This window comes from Malania oleifera, chromosome 6 (assembly GCF_029873635.1).
Source record: "Malania oleifera isolate guangnan ecotype guangnan chromosome 6, ASM2987363v1, whole genome shotgun sequence".
Lineage (NCBI taxonomy): Eukaryota > Viridiplantae > Streptophyta > Magnoliopsida > Santalales > Ximeniaceae > Malania > Malania oleifera.
This window is the reverse complement of record NC_080422.1, coordinates 22,123,917-22,149,757: the sequence shown is the minus strand read 5'-3', so window position 1 is coordinate 22,149,757 and position 25,841 is coordinate 22,123,917. Positions and strand designations below refer to the sequence as shown.

Below are 25,841 nucleotides of genomic sequence, written 5' to 3'. Positions count from 1 at the left end.
TTCTTTTATTCGGCTCATTGAAAACCAACATTCCACTATGATCAAAATTGTCCGTAGTGAAAATGGACCAGAATTTGACCTTTCCTCCTTCTATTCAGAAAAAGGCTTCATTCACCAAACGAGTTGCGTATCTACTCCTCAACAAAATGGATTTGTGGAACCTAAACATCGTCATGTTTAAATGTTTCTCAAGCCCTTCTTTTTCAGGCCAATATGCCTAAACATTTTTGGGGTCATGCTCTTCTCACTGTAGCTTATTTGATTAATAGAACACCTACTCCTCTTTTGGATGAGAAATCTCCTTATGAGAAGCTATATAGTACCCCACCTAAATACGACCATCTTCGAGTCTTTGGATACCTTTGTTGTGCCTCCACTCACTTCCGCCATCCCTCCAATTTTGATCCCCATACGACCCATTGTGTCTTCCTTGGCTATCCATACAACCAAAAAGGTTATGAGCTATATTGTAACGACCTGCTATTTCTTTTCCAGTTCTGTCTATTATTTTATATATATATATATATATATATATATATATATATTATAACATTTATAATACTCTGATACTAAACAGAATTAAACCCAGCCATCAACCTAGCAGCGAGAAGTGGAAATCAAATAAACATATCCATATATAATTTTCTACAATACCAGAGTGCTAACATGTTTCCCAAAATATACATATATGATTGTTCCCAAAAACACCATCAACTGGGCTAGGGCTATACAAAAATACTCCCAAAATACTCACTCTACTGTCAGGGCAATACCAAGGTCCCTCTATCTGCGAGCCTGATCTACTCGCTTACTTTGACCACCTGAAAAAATGTTAAAACAATGGAATGAGCCAACGCTCAGTAAGACGAGATATGATATTGCTAGTGTGTGGCAAATGAGTTACAATACTGTGAAAATCTATTACTATATGATCATGTATCACTGAATATGTAAATACAATACCAGTAATATCAACCATCATCTTTTCCCTGTTGCTTAACATATCTATACTTTAGGTTTCTACTCAAAATACTTATAATATATATTTTTTGTCTCTGTAAATCTGTATATACATAGTAATAACTAAAAACTTCTCTATGGATAACTGTGTATCACGATTTAACCCCTTATGATAGGGTTGTGTGACCCCGTAGGTGGGATCTATCTTGGCTGGCCGTCCAGGATAAATCACTATACTCCATAGGTTTGATCAGCCCTCATCAACCCATATTTGATGGGGAGTCTGTCCACTCGTGGGCTCTATATATATATTTTCTGTCTTTGTAAATCTGTATATACATAGTAATAACTAAAAACTTCTCTATGGATAACTGTACATTATGATTTAACCCCTCATAATAGGGTTGTGCGACCCTGTAGGTGGGATCTATCTTGGCTGGCGGTCCAAGATAAATCACTATACTCCATAGGTCTGATCAGCCCTCATCAACCCATATTTGATGGGGAGTCTGTCCACTCATGAGCTCTATACGATCGACCTTTATACCACGTATTATCTGAATAGGCGGTTGCACTCTATATACTATATGTAGCTACGGTACCGTACTCTGTAATATGTAATGGTCCAACATTATCTGATACTATATAATACATTTCTATATAGAACTATCTGTTTTACCATGATTCTGTAATAACTGTATAAACCATGATGCTGTGATAAATTGTATCTGTATCAACTGTATTTTTGAAATGAAATGTAAAACTATATGTCATGGTATTGTAAACTGTATCTGTATCAACTATATAATCATGGTATTCTATAATTACTATAAATATTTCCTCTGTTTATATTTTCTGTGAAACATAGCTCTGAAAATACTATAAATCATGTCTCTATACTATATTTATATTCTCAAACCATACAGTAATTTAAAACATATTATATCTAATGGATAAACAGTAAAACTATATTAATTCCTGCTGTGAATAATAATCTGGTATAAATATATATACTATACTGAAAATCATACTAAATTTCTCTAGCATAATATATTTCCCTTACCTGATTTGTGCTAAAATCTCTCTACTGTAGCGGGTCCTACACCTGTAGGGTTCTCCACTTAATACCCTGAAAACCACATTCTCCAGAACATAATATCAATATTTCTTCGCCTACATCATTTCCTACAACTGCTAAAAGACAAAAAATGGACTAAAAGGTCTTATCCTGAATTTGGGATGAAATTCGACTCGATCCCACTGACGATCTACCCTAGCAGACTTGAAAAGAACTCCGCCAGGAGAGTCGTGGTGGTCTTAGATCGTCGATCTGGCAATTGACGAGACCGAAATCGAAGAGAGATGGAGGTGGAGTCATAAAGGAGAGAAAGAGAGAGAGAGAGAAGAGAGTTTCAGTGAATTTCTGTGCAAGAAAATGAGTTTAGCACTATTTATACTGCGACCTTCATCGACGAATTTTAGACTTCCAAAAATCCTCTCTCGGTATCTTCTCGTCGACGAAACTTACCCCTGTCGACGAGATCCTCTTGTGCCCTTGTCAAAGAATCCCCTGTGTTGGTCGATGAGGCCATGAGAAAATCCCTTATGTTATTATACTCAAAATGTAATGTCCGCATTCGTCGACGAAGTCGACTGCCTCCTTCTGTTACTGTTTCTATTTTCCTCCCTCTTTACTATCTAAATAGCATTATTATTCGGGTCGTTACATATACAATCTTGCAACTCACCAAACCTTTGTATCCCGTGATGTAGTCTTTTATGAGGATCAATTTCCTTTTAGCCAAACTACCATAGAGTCGCCCTCTACTATTTTACTTCATCCCATTGACTCTCCAGATCTTCTTTATGAACCATCTACCCAACCACATACTTCCCCACCTAATGACGTTCCCCTTTCTCCTACCCCACCTGTCCAAGTTTCGCGATCCAAACATCAGATTCAGCCCCCCACCTACTTACAAAATTTTCATGTTGAACAAGCACTCCCGTCTCAACCTATCCCATCATCTGACTCGGTCAATCCGCTCCCCAGGTACTATTTATCCTCTCTCTAATTTTCTTTCTTATGATTCTCTTTCTCCTACACAGCGTGCCTTCACCACTACCATCTCCTTTGCACAAGAACCCAAGTCATTCTTGCAGGCTATGTAGGATCCTAAGTGGCGTGATGTCATGCGTGTTGAGATTGATGCCTTGGAAGCTAACCATACTTGGACTTTGACTCCTCTTCCACCCCACAAGAAACTCATTGGTTGCAAATGGGTATACAAAATCAAACACAATCTAGATGAATCTGTGGAACGTTATAAGGCTCGCCTTGTTGCTAAAGGCTATAATCTGAAGGAAGGCATCGATTACTCTGAAACCTTTGCTCCTGTTGCAAAAAAGGTTACTGTTCGCACTATTCTCGCCCTTTCTGCTGCACAAAATTGGCATCTCCATCAACTTGATGTCAACAATGCCTTCCTGCATGGAGACCTTGATGAAGACGTTTACATGCACCTTCCTCTTGGTTTTGGACGAAAATGAGAGAACTGAATCTGCAAGCTCAACAAATCCTTATACGACTTTAAACAAGCCTCCAGGCAATGGTATGCCAAGCTTTCTTCCACTCTCATTAGTGCCGGATATAAACAGTCTAAAGCTGATTATTCCATGCTCATCTGATCCTACAAAAACAGTTTTACAATTGTTTTGGTATATGTAGACGACATCATCTTGGCAGTAAACAACTTCAAACATATTGATGCACTTAAGAAATACTTAGGAGAATGTTTCAAACTCAAAGATCTTGGCATTCTAAAATATTTTCTGGGTATAGAAGTGGCCCACTCAAAAACTAGCATCCTTTTATCACAAAATGAAATATGCCTTGGAGATACTTGAGGAAATTGGATTTCTTGGTGCTAAACCAAGAAATCTACCCATGGAAACAATCTAGCTCTTAATAAGACTGATAGAGAACCACTTTCAGATCCATCTTCATACCGACGATTGGTTGGGAAGCTGATATATTTGACCATCACTAGGCCAGACTTAGCATATGTCGTACACATTCTGAGTCAATTTATGGACAAACCTCAAACATCTCACTTGGATGCAACACATCGAGTCTTATGATATCTCAAGATGATACAATCATTTGGATAAGGAATTTTCCTATCAACTTCTAGTAATATTCAAGCATGCATTTTGTGATGTAGATTGGGCTCGATGTAGAGATACTCGATGATCAGTCACCGGATACTATATTCTACTTGGAAAATCACCAATTTATTGGAAGACCAAAAAGCAAACACCAATTTCACGATCTTCGGTTGAAGCGGAGTACCAATCTATGGCATCAACTTATTGTGAGATTACTTGATTAAAGCAACTTTTGACAGATCTCCAAATAGCACATCCAAAATCAGTCAAATTATACTGTGATAACAAAGAAGCTATCCACGAACCAAGTCATTCAAACCATTCACATACTCACAAGTCAACGACTAGCAGATCTATTTACCAAAGCACTTGAACCTGCTCAATTCAACCATCTACTAAACAAGTTGAGTGTCATTAATATCCACTCCAACTTGAGGGGGAGTATTAAGGATATGAGAGATTTGACATTAAAGATTGATGAGAGAGAATCACTCTTGAGATTGGTCAAAAAAGCAAATAAGGACTGATTTGTTGAGATTGATATTATTGATTGATTTGGCTTGATTGTAGGTAATTGATTAGGCTAAACTGGTATAATTTGTCTGTAAAGAATGTGTATAAATAGGAGCCTCTATATAATGTAATTTTCACACTGAAAAATATACAATTCTCAATTCTCCTCTTCTCTGTCTTCCCTCTATGAATTTCTAAACTCTAAATTTCTTCATTGCTTACTTTGACCTTTTATAACTTCCCAAAAATAATTAAAATAAATACTTATTTTTAAAAAAAATATAATTAAGGCATTGACAATTTTATAATATTTAGAAAAAAAATAACAATGAAATAAAATATTTTTTTGAAAAAAAATTAGCTCTTAGCTTTTAATAAAAAAAACCTCAATTTTATATTCTTTGAAAATTATTTTTAAAAAACTAATACTATATTTGAAAAGATTTTGAATTTGAATTAGTATTGAGTTTGAATAAGATGCAATATAAATTATATTAAAATTTGTTCAAATTTAAATTTAAAGTCCGAATACTCTCCAACATAAAAATAAACTTTCAAATATTAGAAAAGTTATTTATGAGATGACGTGTGAGATATCCAACTTTTTCACTAGTTAGGCCGGACTCATCCTTGATGAGAGTGGTAGGAGTGAACTTTGCGGAAAACATGTTTCTACACACCTTAAAGCATGTGATGCACGTGATTTCCGTATATCCTTCCATGTAGCCATACATTTTTAGAGCTAGGAAGCAGCTGGGTACGCTTTTATATGTAACAGTCTTTAAAAGCAATCTTGAGCTTCAATTTCCAATCCAACCATTGTGCATACTGTATGTATAATCACCCAATATGGCTTGAGCTCTGGTTTGATTCAAAGCATTGGAGTAATACCCCATCATGACTGCTAAGTACAGAAGGAATTTGCAGCAGGCAGAAGGATGATCAAGCTTTGATGGAATTTTTGAATAACAATTTTATGATAATATGGATAGAATTCAAGCCTTTTGCTCAGATATACCTCATCTGGGTCTGGAATGGAAGAACATAAAATAACAAAATGTACAATCCAAATATATACACACATATTCCGCACATCGCATTTCCTGCTCCATGAATTGGCTTTAATACACTAGGCATCTAAGACTAAAAATAACAAGGCAAACTGAACTTTCTGCTAAAAAAGCTTTCATCCTGGCACATTGGGCAAACTACCGCACGCTACAGTGAAAATATGAGTTTGAATAATAACTCGGCGGCTAAACATGACATGGAGCCAACCTTGAACCAACTAAGCCTGAAATTGATCAACTTGAATTAATTTTTATTTTATATCAGCTTAATATATTTATGTATTGTTGTATGAAAATAAATATAACTCGTTTAACGCACCAAGTCAAAATTGATATCATGCCTTCTGGTCTTATTTCTTGCAAAATCTATATGGAAAATAAGTTTGACAAGTAGTTCTGCATTATATGCGACCACGAACTATATATTCCTAATGCTGAGTTGCCCAATCTCAGTCTCAAACACGGTTGAAAACAATGGCTGGGCATGAGCTTGGACCCCTCTTATATCGACTCAGTTTAACCAAAGTTTTTCCAAACTCACCTTGGCGGATTGATGGCCATACTTCTATCATGAGAGAAGCAAGGAGGGGGTTGTACCACACCTTTGGTCCAGCCATAAGCTTGCCAGCAAGAGGACTTTAAACTATGCCCGGTGGATGACTCGAGCATGATATCTTCTAAAGTTATCCCTTCACATGGGATGCTGTCGCTGCAGGAAAATACTATTGCTTTCTCAGTAGGCGAAGTTCCTGTAATGTTCTTGAAAAGTATGTCACTTAGTTTAACAGCGGCAGTCTGCATTCCACATGGGTATCAGAAGTCAACATTTTTATCAAGTAGCAAGTGTTTTATAAACAATTGTCATTTGATATTATATAAGCATTTGGAGTAACACACATAACTGTCAAAATCCATTGACAAAATCAATTGTACTGCACAAACATACATAGATATGCAAATCAGTCCCAGATCTCTGTTTATTTTCTTGAATGCTGAAGTTCAGAACCTGGAATGAATTTGTACCTGATTTGCACATGGCAGTGAAGAATCACAATAATATTGATCTATTATTATTGGACGAGAGACATTTTCCATGAACACGTTCTGGAAAATAATGTTGGAAGCATAACCTTGACCTCCCTGAGGAAAGCATTAAAAACAAACAAAAAAGAAAGAAAGAAAGATAATAAGTGAATTAATAAGCTATGATTCACCTTCAAAACAGATTGATGAATGCATAAGCGTGGAGAGAGAGAGAGCTGAAGAATACCTGCCATGTTTTGACCCTTACCCCATTCTCAGTGTTAAGCAGGGATACTCCATCAACTGTTAAATCATGTATCTCATCCCAGGCATTTGCTTTTCCCATGCTTCCAACACTGATAGACATGCAGAAATTAGTTTTCAGTTGTTGAAAACAGAAGTGCTCATACATCACTCGAGGAAAATAGATTGTTTGTACCTTATACCATGGCCTGGCCCGCATGTAATATTTCTGATTTTGATAAATGAACAATTGCCAACAATAGAGATGCAGTCATCCCCTACAATAAATTCAAAATAAAATCCGTAGAATATAATGCGTATATTGCTTGTAAAGAAATGCAAAACACGTTTCCAATATAAAGAAAACATAGCATTTTGAACTGCTAACTTGGTTGTCCTTTGAACATAAGATCCGAGGGTCCTTTCCAGCATAAAACATTGCTAACAGAAATCAAGTTCCCTCATGTTCGCTAATGCTTATAAAATATGTTGTGATATGTGATTCATATATTGAGTGGAATGCATATACAATGAGAAAACATGGAAGAAAACAGCAGCTGATGCTTGTAGGAGGAAACCGTCGATGGCTTCCCTGTAACCGTCAACGGTTTGGCCCAGTTCAATGAAACAGTTGCCGATTCTGAGTCTATTTTTGCGAATTTTTACTCTCAGTATTAAACCATCGACGGTATGTCTGAAACCGTCGATGGTTTGGCTCAGGTTCCCAACGCTAATTTTCGAATTTTGAATTTTGGGATGTTGGATAGGTTGGGTTTTGGGGGAAACTTCTGAGAGGATTATATATATGTTGTATATGTTGTAACTCTGTAATGTTCAAGCCTTTGGACAAGAAGATAGTGAAAAACACTACCATTTGCTCCCGTTGATGTAGGCATTACTGAACCACATAATTTCTTGTGTTATTATTATTACTTTTATTATAATTTGCGTGATTGTTGTTTTGTATATTTCACCGTTGAGTGTTGCATTGTAAGATCAATTATTCCGCTGTACAATTTGTTTTTTCACAACAAAATGGTATCAGAGCATTGTTGTAATGACTTCTGGAACTTCTTCTGCAAAGTTCGATGTCGTTAAATTCGATGGAACAGGAAACTTCGGTTTATGGCAGAGAAGGGTTAAGGATCTGTTAGTGCAGTAAGGAATGGTGAAGACTTTATACGGAGTTCAACTGGAAAGCATGGATGAAACAAGCTGGAATGAATTGGAAATGAAGGCGGTGTCGACTATCTGACTCTGTTTGGCTGATGACGTGTTGTATCACGTCATGTATGAGGATTCTTCGGCAGCAGTTTGGTAAAAATTGGAAAGCCGGTATATGTCTAAGTCTTTATCGAACAAATTATTTCTTAAGCAAAGATTGCATTGGCTTAAGATGCTGGAGGGTTTGGATTTGAACCAACACATCAACGAATTCAATCAGATTGTAAGTGATTTGATGCGTGTTGATGTGAAGTTCGAGGAGGAATACAAGGCGTTGATGCTATTGAATTCCCCACTTACGTCTCACACGTGTGAGAATTTGGTAACTATTCTAACATGGGGCAAAGAAAGCCTGAATTTGGAAGAGGTAACAAGTGTATTGCTGAGTTTTCATCAAAGAAAGATGACCAGCGATGAAATTTCATATGTTGAAGGGCTTGAGGTAAAGGGAAACCAGGAATGCGGTAGAAGCAAGTCCCGGAGCAAATCTCGCTTGCAGTCCGAGAAGAAGGACATAAGGTGTTTTAAATACGGGAAAATTGACCATATAAAATCAGAGTGTCCGGAGTGAAAGGAGGGGAATGCTGAAAATCAATAGAGTTTATCCAAATCAGCAAATGTAGTGGAAGGAAACTCAAGGAGCAGTGATGGTGATATGCTATTTGTTTCATCGGGTTCAAAACGCCTCACAGATTCTTGGATCCTAGATTCCGAATGTTCTTATCACATGACACCAAATAGAAATTAGTTCAACACCTACAAACCAGTTAATTTTGGTTATGTTCTAATGGGAAATGATGTTGTATATAGGGGTGAGCAAATGGTCGGTTTGGCCAAATTCAGGTAATTAACCGAATTAACCGAAAAATTCGATTAAATAATACCATTAACCGAACCGACTGAATTGGAGGAGGAAACCGAACCGAACCCGACCGAATTACCCGAATGGGTAATTTGGTTAACCGATTTTAACCGAAATTATTTAAAATTGATTATTATAAAAAAATTTAAAAAACCAAATCCAGCTTAATTAACTTCGTTAATACACACAAAACCAAATTTGTTGAATAATCTGAAGGTCGTAACTATTTACACTGAAACTGAAATACTTATCCTAAATGCAAAATCAACTTCAAAGACAAAACATATTTTCCATTCTTAACCTTCTAATAATTTCTACCAAAAATTAAAAATAAAGCAGCAAAAATGTCGATAAATGCGAACCCAAAAAATGCAGATAATAGAAGTGCAAATCCAGAAGTGCAAATCCTGTTTTGCACGGCAAGCTGGTGGTTGAGACGCTGAGGGCCGAGAGGCTGGACTCTGGAGAGCCGAGCTGCCAAAGACTCGAAGAGGCTAGAGGGGATTTGCCGACTCCGAGAGGTGGTCCGATGGAGAGTTGCGAGCCGCGGCTTGTGGGGCAAATCGGCAAAGCACAGAGAAGGTGAGAAACCTAGCCGGCTAGCCCTAACTCTAATCCCCAATCCCCCACTGTGAACGAAGTCTTTTTTCCCCCCAGACCCCAAGCCCGACTGCCGTTCACTGCCCGACCCTATTATAAATTATATTAAAAATGTAATTAATTAGTAATTCGGTTAATCGATTAACCGATATTTTTTTTACCGTTAACCGAATCAAAACCGATTAACCAAAAGTTTGTAGAATTCTAACCGAACCAACCGAACCGGGTTTTTTACCCGAACCGAACTGGCCAATTTCGGCCGATTAATTCGGTTTTCACCGAATTATGCTCACCCCTAGTTGTATGCAAAATAATTGGAATAGGAAATATCAGAATTAATGTATGATGGTGTTGTGAGAACTTTATGTGATGTAAGGCATGTAGCACATCTATGGAAGAATGTGATTTCATTAGGCACTTTAGATTGTAATGGGTATAGTTACAAAGCTGAAAGTGGGATAATAAAGGTGTGTGAAGGAGACTTGATGGTGATGAAGGGATAGAAGTTAGCGGGAAATATTTATGCATTGCAGGGTACCACGGTTGTAGGTGAACTCCAGCTATAGATTCTGAGTCCGGTAATATTGTTTTGTGTAAAACAAGAACAGATAAGATGAAGGGTATTCTTAACTACATGTATTCAAATGTTTGGAGGCTGATGAGGATAGCATCACGGGGTGAACATATGTATTTCGTGGGTTTATCACGAAAGGTCTTGGTATATCTCATGCGGCACAAGTCAGAAATGTTTGCCAGGTTTAACTTGTGGCTAAGGTGAAAAACCAGATCGGGAGAGAGATCCTCAAGTCAAACATTGGTATTGAGTATGCTGGTTTTGTTCAAGGATTTTTGTGAGCAGCATGGCGAGTTGTATGCAGTGTCTGTAAAGAACTTCTTGGTGAAGTCAGTGAGTATGATGCATTTCTCGTTTAACCGATCACTAAGGGTATCACTAGATGGGAGAGTTGTAGAAGAGTTTTGGACAGGTTATGCGGTAGACCACTCCAGTGTGAGAGTATTCGAATGTCCAGCCATGCACGTTTCTAGTGAGGTGAGATCTAAGCTTGGTGTAATATCCAAACGGTACATATTTTTGGGGTATAAGAAATGTGAGTTCAAGTTGGGTGATCCAATGACAAACAAGGTGACGATTAATGAAGACATGGTTTTTGGTGTGAAAATCATGGTGTAGCGTACTCAGGTAAAGGAAGAAAAATAGAGGTCAGAAAACTGCAGCAATAATAAACATGTGATGCAGGTGAAGTTACAGACTTAGGATAGAGATGACATTGTTCATAATGCAAAAGTTATAACTCGAGATACTAGCAAGATAACAGTGGACTCAGATGCACTATCAGGCCACAACTCAAGTATAAATTTGATGTTCTGGTGTTTTATGCATTCATTTCTACCAGCAAGGTTCCTACTATTTTTCAAGATGTGGTGTATGACAAAAGGTAGATGGATGAGTGCTATGGTAGAGGAGATGGAGTTACTGCATATGAATCAGATGTGTGAGTTGGTAGAACTTCCAGGATGGAGAAGGGTGATAGGATTCAAAGGAGTGATGTTTCTGTTGTTTGTCGATAACATGTTATTTGTTGGGAAGGCTTTGACTGAGTCTAATCAGTTGGGAACTCTGTTGAGAAAATGTTTTGACATGAAGATTTTGGGTACGGCCAAGGAGAATCTTGGTTTTGAGATTTGCAAGGACAAAGTCATAGGGAGATTAGGGTTATCTCAGGGTGACTTTGTGGACAGAACTGGAGGGAGATTGTGGTTGTTTCAGGATGGTTTTGTGGAGAATCAATATAGATTATCTACCGCTGAGTACCCAAGGACGGACGGTGATGTTCGAGATATATCAAAGGTCCCCTATGCTGGTGCAATGAGGTTTTTCGGCAAACAACAAAGTGATCCATCAGTTATGAGATTTGTTGATAGAAACTATGCAGAAGGCTTTGATGACAGAAGGTTTACAACAAGGTATGTGTTTACTGCTGTGGGAAGACCTGTTTGTTGGAAGTTTAAGGTACAATCTCCGATTATTATATCTACAACTGAGTAGGGATTTTTGGCAGAAGCCGAAGCTGCAACGGACAAGTTCAAGCTTTGCTTGGACTTGGTTTTTGTCTCCAATTGCTAGACATGAGGCGGTCCCAACCTATACGAATTTTTATCCCAAGTCAAGCAACAGGTTTATGTTTTTAATTTTCTCTTAAGGGGTGCATATTTCGCCAAGGTGGAGATTGTTGTGATATGTGACTCATATATTGAATGAAATGCATATACAATGAGAAAATATGGAAGAAAACAACAGTTGATGCTTGCTAGAGGAAACTGTCGACGGTTTCCCTGTAACTGACGATGGTTTGGCCCAATTCAGTGAAACAATCACCAGTTCTGAGTCTATTTCTGCGAATGTTTACTCTCAGTATTTTATCGTTGACAGTATGTCTGAAACCGTCGACGGTTTGGCTCAATTTCTCAGTGCTGATTTTTGAATTTTGAATTTTGGGACGTTGGATAGGTTGGGTTTCGGGGGAAAACTTTTGGGAGGATTATATATATATATTGTATATGTTACAACTCTGTAATGTTCAAGTCTTTGGACAAGAATATAGTGAAAAACACTGTCGTTTGCTCCTGTGGATGTAGACACTACCAAACCACGTAATTCCTTGTCCTATTGTTATTGCTTTCATTATAATTGGCGTGATTGTTGTTCCGTATATTTCACCTTTGAGTGTTGCGTTGTAAAATCAATTTATTCTGCTGTGCAATTCATCTTTCACTACAAATTATTTCCTACATTCAAATTATGGGTTTACAATTGTCCACATATCATAATGTACAGGTGAATATATTAAGTTTGACTTCATCTACTAAAAAAACTGTAAAAAAATGTAGAATATGCAAAGCATTTGAAAATACATAAGTATTTTAATGGTTTTAATGCATTGTGCGAAACAAGGAGCAGTACTTTGGATGCCATGTGACAAGAAAGTTGAGAGTGGAACCCGTGGTCAACGGAACAAGAATCACAGAACTTTCAACAAAGTGCACCATGCAAAAAAATCTGATTCATTGGTGCCCTTACACTTCTCAAATCTAACAGTTTTCTTTTCTTTTTTTTAAATTTTAAAAGCATTACTTGGGGATTGGAAGCACAAAATACTTTAAGCATGGCATTTTGTCTTCTTGCAAAAGCATAGGTCAAATATTTCTTCCTCTCTCAATCACCTAAATACTTTGATGCCTAAAACATTTTGTCTCTTGCTTACAAAGTTCTACCAATATTCTTGAACAAAGATGCACACATGCACACAATTGGGTAACAATGACAAATGTGATAGAGAAAAACCTAATTTGTGATCTCCTTAGTTCTTCAAACTTCAGCGCAATCAGTCACAGAGTCTTAAATCATATTCAGACACAATTTCAAAAGTGTCACGCTTTATGGGCTTAGTGGTTAAAGATTCAACATGTATGCTCTCAGAAACAGAAAGATCAAGCATGGGAAGGTAAGAGTTTATAGGTGAATCAACCTGTTTTAAGGACGCTGTCCCAGATTTGAACATGTATAGATGCATTGACATGGATAGCATCGGTGTTAGGGCTATCATCAGGTGCAAACACTTTAATATGGGATGCGTAAACATGAACACACTTGTAGAATGCCATGTGCATTTGTTGACTATTCCTCAGCACAAGGTTGCTGACGTTCAAGTTCTCACAATTATCAAAAATCATGGCCTGCAGTATAATTGCCCCAAGGAAAATAAAATCATAAAGCTTGCAGTGGGAAAGGATTAAAAAAAAAAGATACTGTTGTTTCAAGAATAAAGCAGTTCTAACCATTGGAGGATGTACACAAATCTGGAAAAACAGAAAACAAAAATAAAATTAAAAGATATTAAAGCTAGTGTAAAATATCAGAAGCAGGTAAAGATAATCTCTAGACGATAAATTGATAGGTAAGCAAGCCAATAGTACAGATGTGTTGTGGATCTTGCAGGACCGAACTTGCTCCCACCATATCTGTCCCCTTCCATCAACCGCTCCACTCCCTTCTAGAGTGAGGTTCTTCACATCTTGGAAATAGAGCCATTTCAGGGAATCCAAACCTTCCCAGGATTTGGGACTTTGGGGTGCAACAATAGCACCAGATAGCTATTAAACATGCAACTATAATAATAAGTAAATTGAGAATTTCCATTTTCTGGTGATAATTTCACAATCGACTAATATAGACTACCAAAGAACAGAAGATGCATTATGATTAAATCATAAAACTGCAAAAGCTGATTCATAACTCTAGAGTGCATACCCTGAAAGTCACCCTGGACAGACAAGGTCCAGCAAAATCAATTGGTTGGACCAGATGAGCGTCATCAGCCTGGATTACCATGCTTGTATCCAAGGAGGAAGAACAAGCTGCTTTCCAAGCATCCTTGAAAGCCTAAAAAACATGAAAAAAAAGCATAACATGAGAAGATGAAGGATCGCTTCTGAGTGCGATCTCAGAGCACATAGATGGGGATATTTATATAATAGCTGGTTTCTCACAACTGTCTCACTTACTATTAAATAATGTACCAAGACTTTACATGTCAACCAACAGGTCATTAGCCAGTTAATATTTAATTTTGGAACACCCATTTAAATAACAGACCTTAATTCGAAACCCCAGCTTTACAAATGATTGCTCAGGAAATAAACAAAAAAAAAAAACATTGTGTCCAAGCTCCTTTCCCAATATATACTTATATAGATATATACTCGCACAGACAACGCTATAATATTTCAAAATTCTTGCTCTCCTTTTAGTCTACTTTCTCAGTGTCCAAACAAAGGCATTAAAAGGGACCATTTGACCCATCCGTAAGTTCCAAATATCGACACCTCCCCATTATTTCTCTTTAACAAAAATTATCCGAATGGCAAAACCAAGACAAGAACAATTTACACCAGACACTATACTTACAAGAAAAAAAATAATAGAAATAGAACATTCAAATCTCCTCAGTCATTCAACCATATCCCTCGTCATTATTATATCCCCTCGCTCGGCAGCTTGCGAGAGCATATTCCGCAAACCCCCCACCCGCAAACCATGTTGAACTTTCAAACGCATGTTAACAAAATCCCAGAAAATAGTATTTCCCTAAAATTTTGTTGAAAAATCATTTTTCCAGTAAATTTCACAAACAATCACAATTTATGCAAGCTTATACAAATATGGGCAGACACTGGAAAAAAATTGACCACGACATAAACCCCATGACAAGAAACAAACATGATATGGCAGCTCACACATACAAAAAGAGAAAAACAGAGCTGGAAAAGAAACCAGTTTTTAGCTGTATACCTGAGTATCATCATTGACACCATCTCCTTTGGCGCCATAATCCCGGACATAGACTACCCTTTCGGCACTGGGTTGGTTTAGAACCCCCAAATGCTCTGCACTCGTCGGATTCCCCAACAAAAACACTTGAACCGCTGCGACAACAAGACTGGAAAAGCGATACGAACAAGAAGATCTTTTTCCCATGGTGGGTTGTGGGATAGGAAAGAGATTGGAAAAGCTGGAAGACTTAATTCCGCAGTAGGTGATTGTGTGCCGCGCCATGGCATTTAAAAACGAAGACCCACTAAAAGTAATGCACTTTCAGTTGAGGAGTGAGGACTTTCCATGTATCATGAGAAAATTGAAGATAGTCCCGCCAACAAACCTTTGGAGACGGTAAGATGGCGCATAAATGGCGGAGATGTAGGGCATACTGCTGTCTCGATTATCACATAAAGGAGCCTTTCACATCCGCACTCATTTTCAATTCCAGGGGAGGGGAAGAAACTCCGAGATTTTTCTACTTAACTCCTGTTCTACCTATTTTGACAATTGACAATGATGCCTTTCGTGGAAAACTCATCTAGTTAGAATATAGGATCTTTGGTACTTTGCACATAGCCTCTCGAGGAATTTACTTGCTTTCTAGGATGAAGTTTTTAAATTAGTTATTTTCTTTGATTTATAAAAAATTATTCCACTACTAAGCAGTGCATTTTAAGAGTTAGTTTAAATAAAGATGCCAATCTTTTTCTAAATTTATTCTAGTTTCGTTGTATGGTTTTAAAAATTAGTCTTATGACCAATCTAAAGTCAAAAATCGATTGTACTAGCCAATTATATACATTTTATATATAGTTATATACATAAAGTAAACTAATTAAACATATTTTATACTATTCATTAAATCATAGATGTGTAAAATTAATTATTGAACATATTATACACACACACACATATTAATCACAAAGGTCCATTATGCATTCATCCCCTATTCTAACAAAAATTCTTTCTTCTTTTGAAAGTCGAAAAGAAAGAAAGACATTAAAAGATAAATCATATTTAAAATGAAAAGATAATATTTATTGAATGCATTACATCATAAATGCTTTGTAAATAGTTGGAATATTCCAACCTGAAAACGAAAGTGTAGTCCTAAGAGGGGAGTGGATTGGGTTATTAAAATTTCTTTTAAATCTTTTTATGAATTCTTTCAAAGATTTTTTGACTTCTTATTGATTTAACGATCATACAAAATTTAATGTTCTTTTATTCAATCCACAACCACACAATCAATCAAACCAATCAACCAACCCAATCAACAAAATATTCAATCAAAATATGCTATGTAATTCTTTTGAAAATTCTCAAATTGGTTGTATGTAGTCTTGTGTATATTTGTATGCCCTGTAGTAAATGTAATCTTATCGTGCCTCGAACCCACAAACAGGTCCCAGGTGTGATTTTAGTAACCTAACTTGTCTCTATATCAATTAAAACATACATGATACTACACTAAATGAGGATCTGACCCCGTGGGATACCCGCACACCCTATACACATTCACATACATATCCATAATCATCAAATACGCAGCGGAAGTGTTCTTTCTATACATACATCATACCATACCAGAGTCTATACATAACTGGAAATATACATCCCAAAATACATTACATACTTCGGGTGTCTACAAAACTCAACACTGACATCTCGGTTACAAAACTCATACCTACTCAGGTAGTAAACGTAGTTAGCTGACACCCACGCTTCCGAACGCTAGGATGCGAGTTTCGGCTACTCGAAGGACTTGAAAAATATTTGTATATTCGGGATGAAATACCTCTCCATAAGGAAGAAAGCATGTTATATCAGCGTGTGACATACAAGTGTTATTTCAACATAAAGGATAACACAATACAGTTACAGTATTTTCACAAATTTGCTCCATTACATAAGATACCAAACATACGATCACTGTCATCGCACTCAAGCACCCAATACCCTGCAATAACCGAAGTCTCACAGTGATATCGTTGCCAGTACGGTGTAGCTCACACCCATCGGTGACCAGCCAGAACAAACAAGCGATATTTCACACCCTTGGGTATAGAGTCGGACATTCTCGCCCACAGTAATTAGCCGAGACATGGCGTTAGCATATAATAATTAGCCGCCCCTAACTAATTCAGTGTATGGTAATTAGCCCCTCTAGCTGATTTACAAAACCTGAAATAATTTTGGAACTCATGTCCCTATACTCATCAGCGTATAGTAATTAGCCGCCCCTAACTGTTTTTAAAAAACCTGAAACATTTTACATACAACAGTTCATTCCACACTTATTTGGTATACAACAAATCCTATTGTTTTCAGTTAAAGAATACAGTTTAATACAAATATGGGTACGATCATCTCAATACTACAATTTTAATACAACATACGATTTCTCTAATAAAATAGAGATGTTACCTGAAACCCTAAATTTTCCCAAAAACTATAACCGAAAATCTCACATTTTTATCCGATAGATTTTCCCAAATAAGTAACCAAAACATACATACGATCGTAAACTACAGGTTTACTAATCTCAATTTCAAAAATAAACTAATATAAATAGAATCCCGTACCTTTTTCCCGAATATCAAAGTATGAACTCTACGGCTCCAACACTACAAATCGAGACACCAAAACCTAAACATCCAAGAACTATACTTCACTACAATTCGTACTACTACATCTATTCCAAAATGAAACTGAAATCGGACCCTTACCTCGGTTTTGGGTCAAAACCCGAAAATCTTCGAAACGACTTTCTGATTTGCTAAAAATGTAGAGCTTCTCCTTCTAATCTACGTGGTAATGTCGGATCATCGAATCAAGTGACGAACAACGAAGAATCGAAGAGAGAGAGAGAGAGAGAGAGAGAGAGAGAGAGAGAGATATTTAGCTTACTTAGCCATGAAGCAATGAAATAGAATAGTTATAGCCCCTTTGACCCGACTAACCTCGTCGATGAGATGGGGCCTTCATCAACAAATCATCCATACATTTCATCGACGAACCGGCTCCTTCGGCGATGAACCATATTCCGATATTTTACAACACATTCGGCATCTCTTCGTCGACGAGACTCTGAATTTTGGCGGCGAAGATTATGCAGACCTTCATTGATGAAAACAATGGCTTCGTCGATGAAGCCTGCAAAATTTATCTTTTTACCCTTTTTCATTTATTCAATCTACATACCTCAAGTCGAGTTCTTAACCTTCCCTCATTACAAAAATTTCATCCTCAAAATTTGCAATCTCTCATTTACCTAGTCATCTACATACCCATATGCATACCTGACTCTTAGGAAGAGCCGGTGATCACCCACATAGTAGTCCCGTCCCAAATACATACATACCCTCACTTATGGCAAAGGAATACCGTGGTTACATACATACACTGTCTGGGGAGCTCACAATATCATATACTCTCCCAGAGACTAACCACACAATACTACTATGATAATAGAGTATTATATACATACATACATACCCATACTGACTCTACTATCAAAACTACTACTCAGAACAACTGCGAATATTTATGGCGTATTTCCGTCTCTAACTCCCAAGAAGCTTCCTCAACCGCATAATTATACCACAGCACCTTCACTAACGGTATCTCTTTGATACGCAACTTTTGAACTTTACGATCTAGAATCTAAACATCTCCTCATGTGCCAAAGCATCCCCAATCTCTAAGGACTCATAACTAATCACATGCGACGGATCCAGCATGTATCTCCTTAACGTGGATACGTGAAATACATCATGGATCCTCGAGAGTGCAGGGGATAGTGCAATCCTGTAGGCTACTGGACCCGCTTGCTCCAGTACCTCGAATGGTCCGATATACCTCAAGTTCAGCTTGCCTTTCTTCTCAAATCTCATCACCCCTTTGATCGGAGTGATTCTTAGAAATATCTTACCCCCAACCTCGAATTCCAACTCACAACGGCAAACATCCGTGTAACTCTTCTGCAGGCTGTGAGTTGATTTAATCCTATCCCTGATCAAACCAACCTTCTCAAAAGCCTGTTGTACGAGTTCAGGACCCAATATTTGTCGTTCACCTACCTCATCACAATACAAAGGAGACCGACACCTCCGACTATACAATGCCTCGAACGATGTCATCTCGATACTAGCCTGGAAGCTGTTGTTATAGGCAAACTCCACTAATGGTAGAAACTAAATCCAACTACCACCAAAGCCTAATACACAAGCCCGTAACATATCCTCCAAAATTTGTATCATTTTTTCTAATTGTCCATTGGACTAGGGGTGGAATGTTGTAGTGAAAGTAAGCTTCGTCCCCAGTGCTTCCTGTAAACTCTTCCAAAATCGAGAAGTAAACCTCGGGTCTCAATATGAAACAATGGTCACCAGTACCCCATGCATTCTAACTATCTCCTACATGTATAACTCTGCTAGCCTACTCAAAGAATAGCTAACCTTCATCAGTACAAAGTGAGCAGATTTAGTCAACCTGTCCACGATTACCCAAATGGTATTCTGCCTATGTAGTGCTAATGGTAACTAGATAATGAAGTCCATGGAGATGTGCTCCCATTTCCACTCTAGGATACTCAATGGCTGCAATAGCCTTGCTGGCCTTTGATAGTCAGCCTTTACCTGTAGACACATCAGATATTGCTCCACAAATCGAGCAATCTCCCGCTTCATACTACTCCACCAGAAGGACTCGGGCAAATCCCAATACATCTTCGTACTACCTGGATGTATTGTATATAAATAACAATGTGCCTCCTCCAAGATCATCGTTTTTATTCCTCCGTCATTTGGAACACACAGCCTGGTCCCAAACCTTAACACACCACCCTTAAAGATGTTAAAGTCTGTAGCCAACTCTTACTGCACTTTCTCTACAACCTCGACTAACTCCGCATCATTGGCCTGTGCGGCTTTGATCCTCTCAAATAATGTCGGTTGGATCACCAAGCTAGCAATGAAAGCCTGATGATTACCATCCACCAACTCCACACGAAGACTTTCTAGATCCCGTCTGATATGATGCCGATCTACTACTGTAGATACTGACGCATGCTCTAGCTTCCAACTCAACACATCAACTACCGTATAGTTTGAAATTCAAGATCTCCGTAGAGTCAGTTGGCTGACTCATTAGACTAAGTCAACATTTGTATTGGTCAATCGGCTAGATAGGTGACTGAGGACATTCTATCTGCCAAAAATTTATTTCAAGAAAATATCAGTTGGCTGACTGAACCATGTTCAAAATGGTCAGTCGGGTGAGCAGACAAGGATGTCAGTCAGCTAACTAATTCTAGTTCAGAAAGGTCAGTCTGCTGGACAGGTTTTCAAAATATAACTTGGGTCAGTCGGCTGATTGAACCACATTAAAAATGGTCAGTCGGCTAGACAGTCCTCTCTTCTCAAATATTTTTTTTAATTTTGATTTTTAAAATCTAATTTACTTGAAAAACTCAAATACAATTTTTCAAAAACATTTTCAGGAGTTTTTCAAGTTCTGGTCTCTAGGTCTTTGTATCTTAAGGAGTTTCACATATCTAAATAGCAATGACTTGAAGTACTTACAAATATCCTTCTAAACATGATTTCCTTAATCACTAAGTCTTGCAGCCTCTTAAGGTTCAGCATTTACTTCGAGACCTGCTTAGTCTTTAAGCTCTTCATTTGTCATTCATTACTTCAATATACTGAGAAGCTTTCACTTGATTGACTTTGATTTCCAGCTTACTTTCACGATTAATCATGAGTGTCCTTTTACTTAGACCTAAAATAAAGTCACTCAACAACATATGTTAAAACATCTTTCATTTGTTATTATTAAAATAAGATTAAAAAAGCAAGTTAGGTCAACAATCTCCCCATTTTTTATGATGACAAACAAGGAGCAAAGATGAGGGTTCCTATGAAAAGGTTCCCCCTTACTATAAGTGTTCTTTAACATATAACATCAACTATGTATAGCATATGGAAATGTTCAGTATGCTCAAAATCAAAGATAACAATATGCTCAACATTGTTTAACATGTTCATCATAAATATTTCATATTCCATACACATTATCATATAAATATTCCATATTCCATACACATCATTAATATTCCATTCCATACACATTATATTCCATCTTTGCTTTTCACAACCTCTCCCCCTTTGGTCATCATTCAAAAAATTTAGGGGGGGGGGGGAACAAGCAAAACAACTAAGTTAAGTGTTTTGTCATACAACATATCAAAGTACACGCAAAAAAAAATTGAGAGGACACGAAGAGACAAACCCTACGTCAGTTGACTGACCACTCAAATGGCTCGGGTTTTATAAATAAGCTTAGGGTTTTTTCGTCAGTCAGTCGGCTGACCTCAGATTAAGTTGGCTGACTGCTCTCTAATCTAGGAAGAATAATTCAGTCAGTCGGCTGACTTCAGAGTCAGTTGGCTGATTGGCCTCTATTTCAGGAAAACCACTTCAGTCAGCCGGCTGACTATAGCTTTTTCTCTAAGTTTTGTCCTTTCACTTAGTTTTTCTACTATGTAGTAGACCAAACTCTCTTCTAATGGTTATGAATCTATCTTTTGAGACAGATTTAGTGAGGATATCAGCCCATTGATCATTTGTATTGATAAATTCTAGAATGATGTCTTATTTTTGAATATGATCCCTTAGGAAGTGATGTTTTATGTCAATGTGTTTGATTCTTGAGTGTGAAATAGGATTTTTAGATATGTTTATCGCACTCGTATTATCACACTTAATTGGTATAGTAGTGTATTTCAAATTGAAATCTCTTAATTGTTGTTTCATATACAATGTTTGTGCACAATAACTCCCGAATGCTACATATTCAGCCTCAGCAGTTGACAAAGTCACAAAATTTTGTTTCTTAGAGAACCAAGAGACTAAAGATCTTCCTAAGAAGTGGCATATATTCCTTGTACTTTTCTATCTACTTTACACCCTGCATGGTTTGCATCTGAATAACTTATCATTTCAAATCCAATGTCCTTAGGATGCCATAGTCCTAAGTCTATGGTGCCTATTAAGTATCTTAGGATTCTCTTAACAGCTATTAGGTGTGATTCCTTAGGTTCTGATTGAAAACGTGTACATATACACACACTAAACATTATGTCAGGTCTACTTGCTGATAGACATAGTAGACTTCTAATCATACCTTTATAATACTTTGTGTCTACAGGTTTTCCTTTTTCATCTTTGTCTAGGCTGATGGAGGTACTCATAGGTGTTCCAATGGGTTTACTATTTTCCATACCAAATTTTTGTGTCATTTCTCTCATTATTTTGATTGACTTAAGAAAGTCCCATGCTTGGCTTGTTTAATTTGTAGTCCAACAAAATAGTTTAATTCTCCTATCATGCTCATTTCAATTTTTTTTTGCATACATTTTGCAAATTCTTTACATAGATGTTCATTAGTGGCACCAAATATTATATCATCTACGTAGATTTGAATTAAAAGTATGTCATCTTTCTTAATTTTAATGAACAAGGTACTATCAAGTTTTCCTCTTGAAAACCCCTTTTCTATTAAAAATCCACTAAGTCTTTCATACCAAGCCCTAGGGGCTTGCTTTAACCCATATAAAGTCTTAGTTAGTTTAAACACATAATCAGGATTTTCTATATCTTCGAATCCGGGGGGTTGTTCAACATATACCTCTTCATTAATATACCCATTTAAGAATGCACTTTTGACATCTATTTGGTATAACTTAAATTCTTTGTAGGAAGCATAAGCTAACAACATTCTTATAGCTTCCATTCTAGCTACAGGGGCAAAGGTTTCATGATAGTCTATCCCTTCTTCTTGGTTATACTCTTTAACTACAAGTCTAGCTTTGTTTCTGATTACTACACCATTTTCATCCTTTTTATTTCTAAATACCCATTTAGTTCCTATGATCGAATGATTTTTAGGTTTGGGTACTAATTGTCATACTTTACTTCTTTCAAATTGGTTTAATTCTTCTTACATAGCAATTATCCAAGAGTCATCTTTAAGGGCCTCTTCAACATCTTTAGGTTCATCTTGAGATAGTAATGCATAGTGATTGCATAGATTCTTTAAAGAAGATCTAGTAGTTACACCTATAGATGGTTCACCTATAATTTGATCTTGAGGGTGATCTTTTATATACTTCCATTCTCTTGGTAATTTTGGATTTTCTATAGGTTCATCTTTTGGGTTTTCTTCATTTACTTCCTTTTCTTCCTTGATTTCTATCTCATTCTCCTTTTTGAAAATATCATCATTTTCTTCATTTTTGACTTCTTTTGAAAAAGGATTTGATTCATCAAAGTCTACGTGAATTGATTCAATTATGGTGAGTGTTTTTGTTATAGATCTTATAGGCCTTGCTATTTGTAAAGTATCTTAGGAAAATTCCTTCATCCGATTTAGCATCAAATTTTCCTAAGTTATCTTTGTTATTGAGAACAAAACACTTACACTCAAAAATATGAAAGTAAGTTATGTTAGGTCTTCTTCTTTTCCATAATTCGTAAGGTGTCTTACTTAAACTTGATCTAATAGAAACCTTATTAATTACATAGCAAGCTGTATTTACAATTTCGGCCCAAAAATACTTAGGTAAGTTATTTTCATTAAGCATAGTTCTTTCCATTTCTTGAAGAGTTCTATTTTTTCTCTTCATAACTCCATTTTGTTGTGGGGTTCTAGGTACTGAAAAGTTGTGACTTATGCCATGATCATTGAAAAAATTTTCAACATCTTGATTCTTAAATTCTCTTCCTAGGTCACTTTTTAGGTTTGAAACATTGCACCCTTTCTCATTTTGAAACTTCTTGCATAGAGTGATTAACAAATTACAAGCTTCATCTTTGTTAGCTAAAAATAATACCCATGTGTATCTAGAGTAATTGTCAACAATTACGAAGGCGTATTTTTTTCCTTCTAAGCTTTGAGTTCTAGTAGGGCCAAACAAGTTTAAGTGTATGAGTTCTACGGGTCTACTAGTTGATATATGTTTCTTCCTTTTGAAGCTTGTCTTGATTTGTTTTCCTAGTTGACAGGCATCATAAATTTTATCTTTGATAAACTTGGTATTAGGCAAGCCTTTAACTAAATTCTTTTTGGAGAGTTTAGATATGAGATCCATGCTGGCATGTCCTAATCTTCTATGCCAAAACCAACTATTTTCATTCATGGCTGCTAAGCAAGTTATATCTTAAGCGATCAGGCTATCAAGGTTTATGCAATACACATTATCCATTCTATGTGTAGTGAATAATATCTTATAATCCTTAGAATTCTTTATTATGCATTTGTCTTTCTTAAAGATTATTTCAAATCCTTTGTCACTAAGTTGACTAATACTTAATAGATTATGCTTTAGATCGTCCACTAGCAAAACATTATCAATAGTGAGCGGGGAATCTTTACCTATTTTACCAATTCCAATGATCTTGCCTTTTGCATTGTCACTGAAGGATACATATCCTCCATCATTTTGAGTGAGAGAAGTGAACTTTGATTTATCTCTCGTCATATGTCTTGAACATCCATTGTCCAAGTACCATTTTTCTTTAGACAGAGTGGACCTAAAGCAAACCTACAAGAGAGGATTCATGTGGTTACTTTTGGAACCCAAACTTTCTTAACTCTCTTTAAGTCTTGTATAGTTTTTGTGTTTATCTTCCATTCATTTTTCACTTTGATGTACTTTTTCTTGAATGTACAATTAAGCATTATATGTCCTTTATTTTTACACATGTAGCAAGTAGTATGCTCATAAATGTTTGTCGATGAAGTACTTGCATAGTGTTTAGATTGATTTACAAAATATCTCATAAACAAGTTTTTCTTTCTTTTGTTTGGTGTTCCATTGTAACCAATTCCTTTTTTATTGTTAGACATCCTTTATTGTCCTACCATTTTTTCAAAGTTTTCTTTACCTCTGGTAAAGTTATAAATAACCTTTTCCTTATCTGAATTTGGTTTTTAAGGTCAACTATTTCTAGTTCTTTCTTGTCATCTTCATTCACTTGAGACTTTGCTAATTTCTGAGACATGTTATCTACTTTCTTCTCAAGCTCATCAATCTTTAGGTCCTTTTCTTTTTCAACAATTTTTGAAGATTCAAGTTGATTTCTAAGTGTTTCGTTTTGTTGTTTCAAGCTTATGTTCCTTTTTGAGATCTTAATGAACTTATTATGAAGAGAGAATAATTCAGCTTGAAGTTCTTTATAAGAGGGCATACTTTCACATGAATCATTACATGATTCATCACATGAATTCATTTGCACGTCATTACTCTATTAAATTCATTTGCATCAAGTGCACAATATAGGGTGTTTATTGCACTTGAGTTAATTTGCAGCATTTTGTAATATGATTCGATTAGTTCTTTTTTTTCTTTAGGTACTTCTTTTCCATCTACTAGTTTAGTAGGGATCATATTTTCATTTGTGACAACATTCCATGCCTTCCAATCCATTGTTTGAAGGCAGATTTTCATTCTTTGCTTCCAAAAGGTGTAATTGAGTCCACAAAAAATGGGCGGTCTAGTTGAGGATTGACCCTCACCAAAGAGAGCTACTCCTATTTGTGTCATCTAGATCTTTATATAGTTACTTGTTAGGATTTTCTATAATTGCGCTCTGATACCAATTGAAACATAAGGTGTAGTCCCAATAGGGGGTTGAATTGGGTTATTTAAATTTCTTTAGAGTCTTTTTATGAGTTCTTGACTTTTTACAATTATTATATTCTTATTGATTAGACA

At 36.6% G+C, this 25,841-nt stretch overlaps 1 protein-coding gene across 2 annotated transcripts; it reads right to left on the bottom strand.

The window, feature by feature from the left end:
• Nucleotides 1-613: 613 nt before the first annotated feature.
• LOC131157198 (probable polygalacturonase At1g80170) lies at nt 614-15,588 on the bottom strand. 2 transcript variants are annotated; one of them, XM_058111173.1, is made up of 10 exons: nt 15,035-15,587; nt 13,994-14,125; nt 13,660-13,836; nt 13,522-13,542; nt 13,212-13,419; nt 7,174-7,255; nt 6,982-7,090; nt 6,735-6,851; nt 6,253-6,506; nt 614-821 (listed from the first exon to the last, which is right to left on the bottom strand). In XM_058111173.1, exons 1-10 carry the CDS (start codon nt 15,296-15,298, stop codon nt 809-811), a joined length of 1,377 nt encoding a protein of 458 aa, XP_057967156.1. In that variant the 5' UTR covers nt 15,299-15,587; the 3' UTR covers nt 614-808. The 2 variants fall into 2 exon arrangements, with proteins under 2 accessions (XP_057967156.1, XP_057967155.1); XM_058111172.1 differs by lacking the exon at nt 614-821 and adding an exon at nt 5,590-5,935 and having other exon boundaries at nt 15,035-15,588.
• Nucleotides 15,589-25,841: the final 10,253 nt, after the last annotated feature.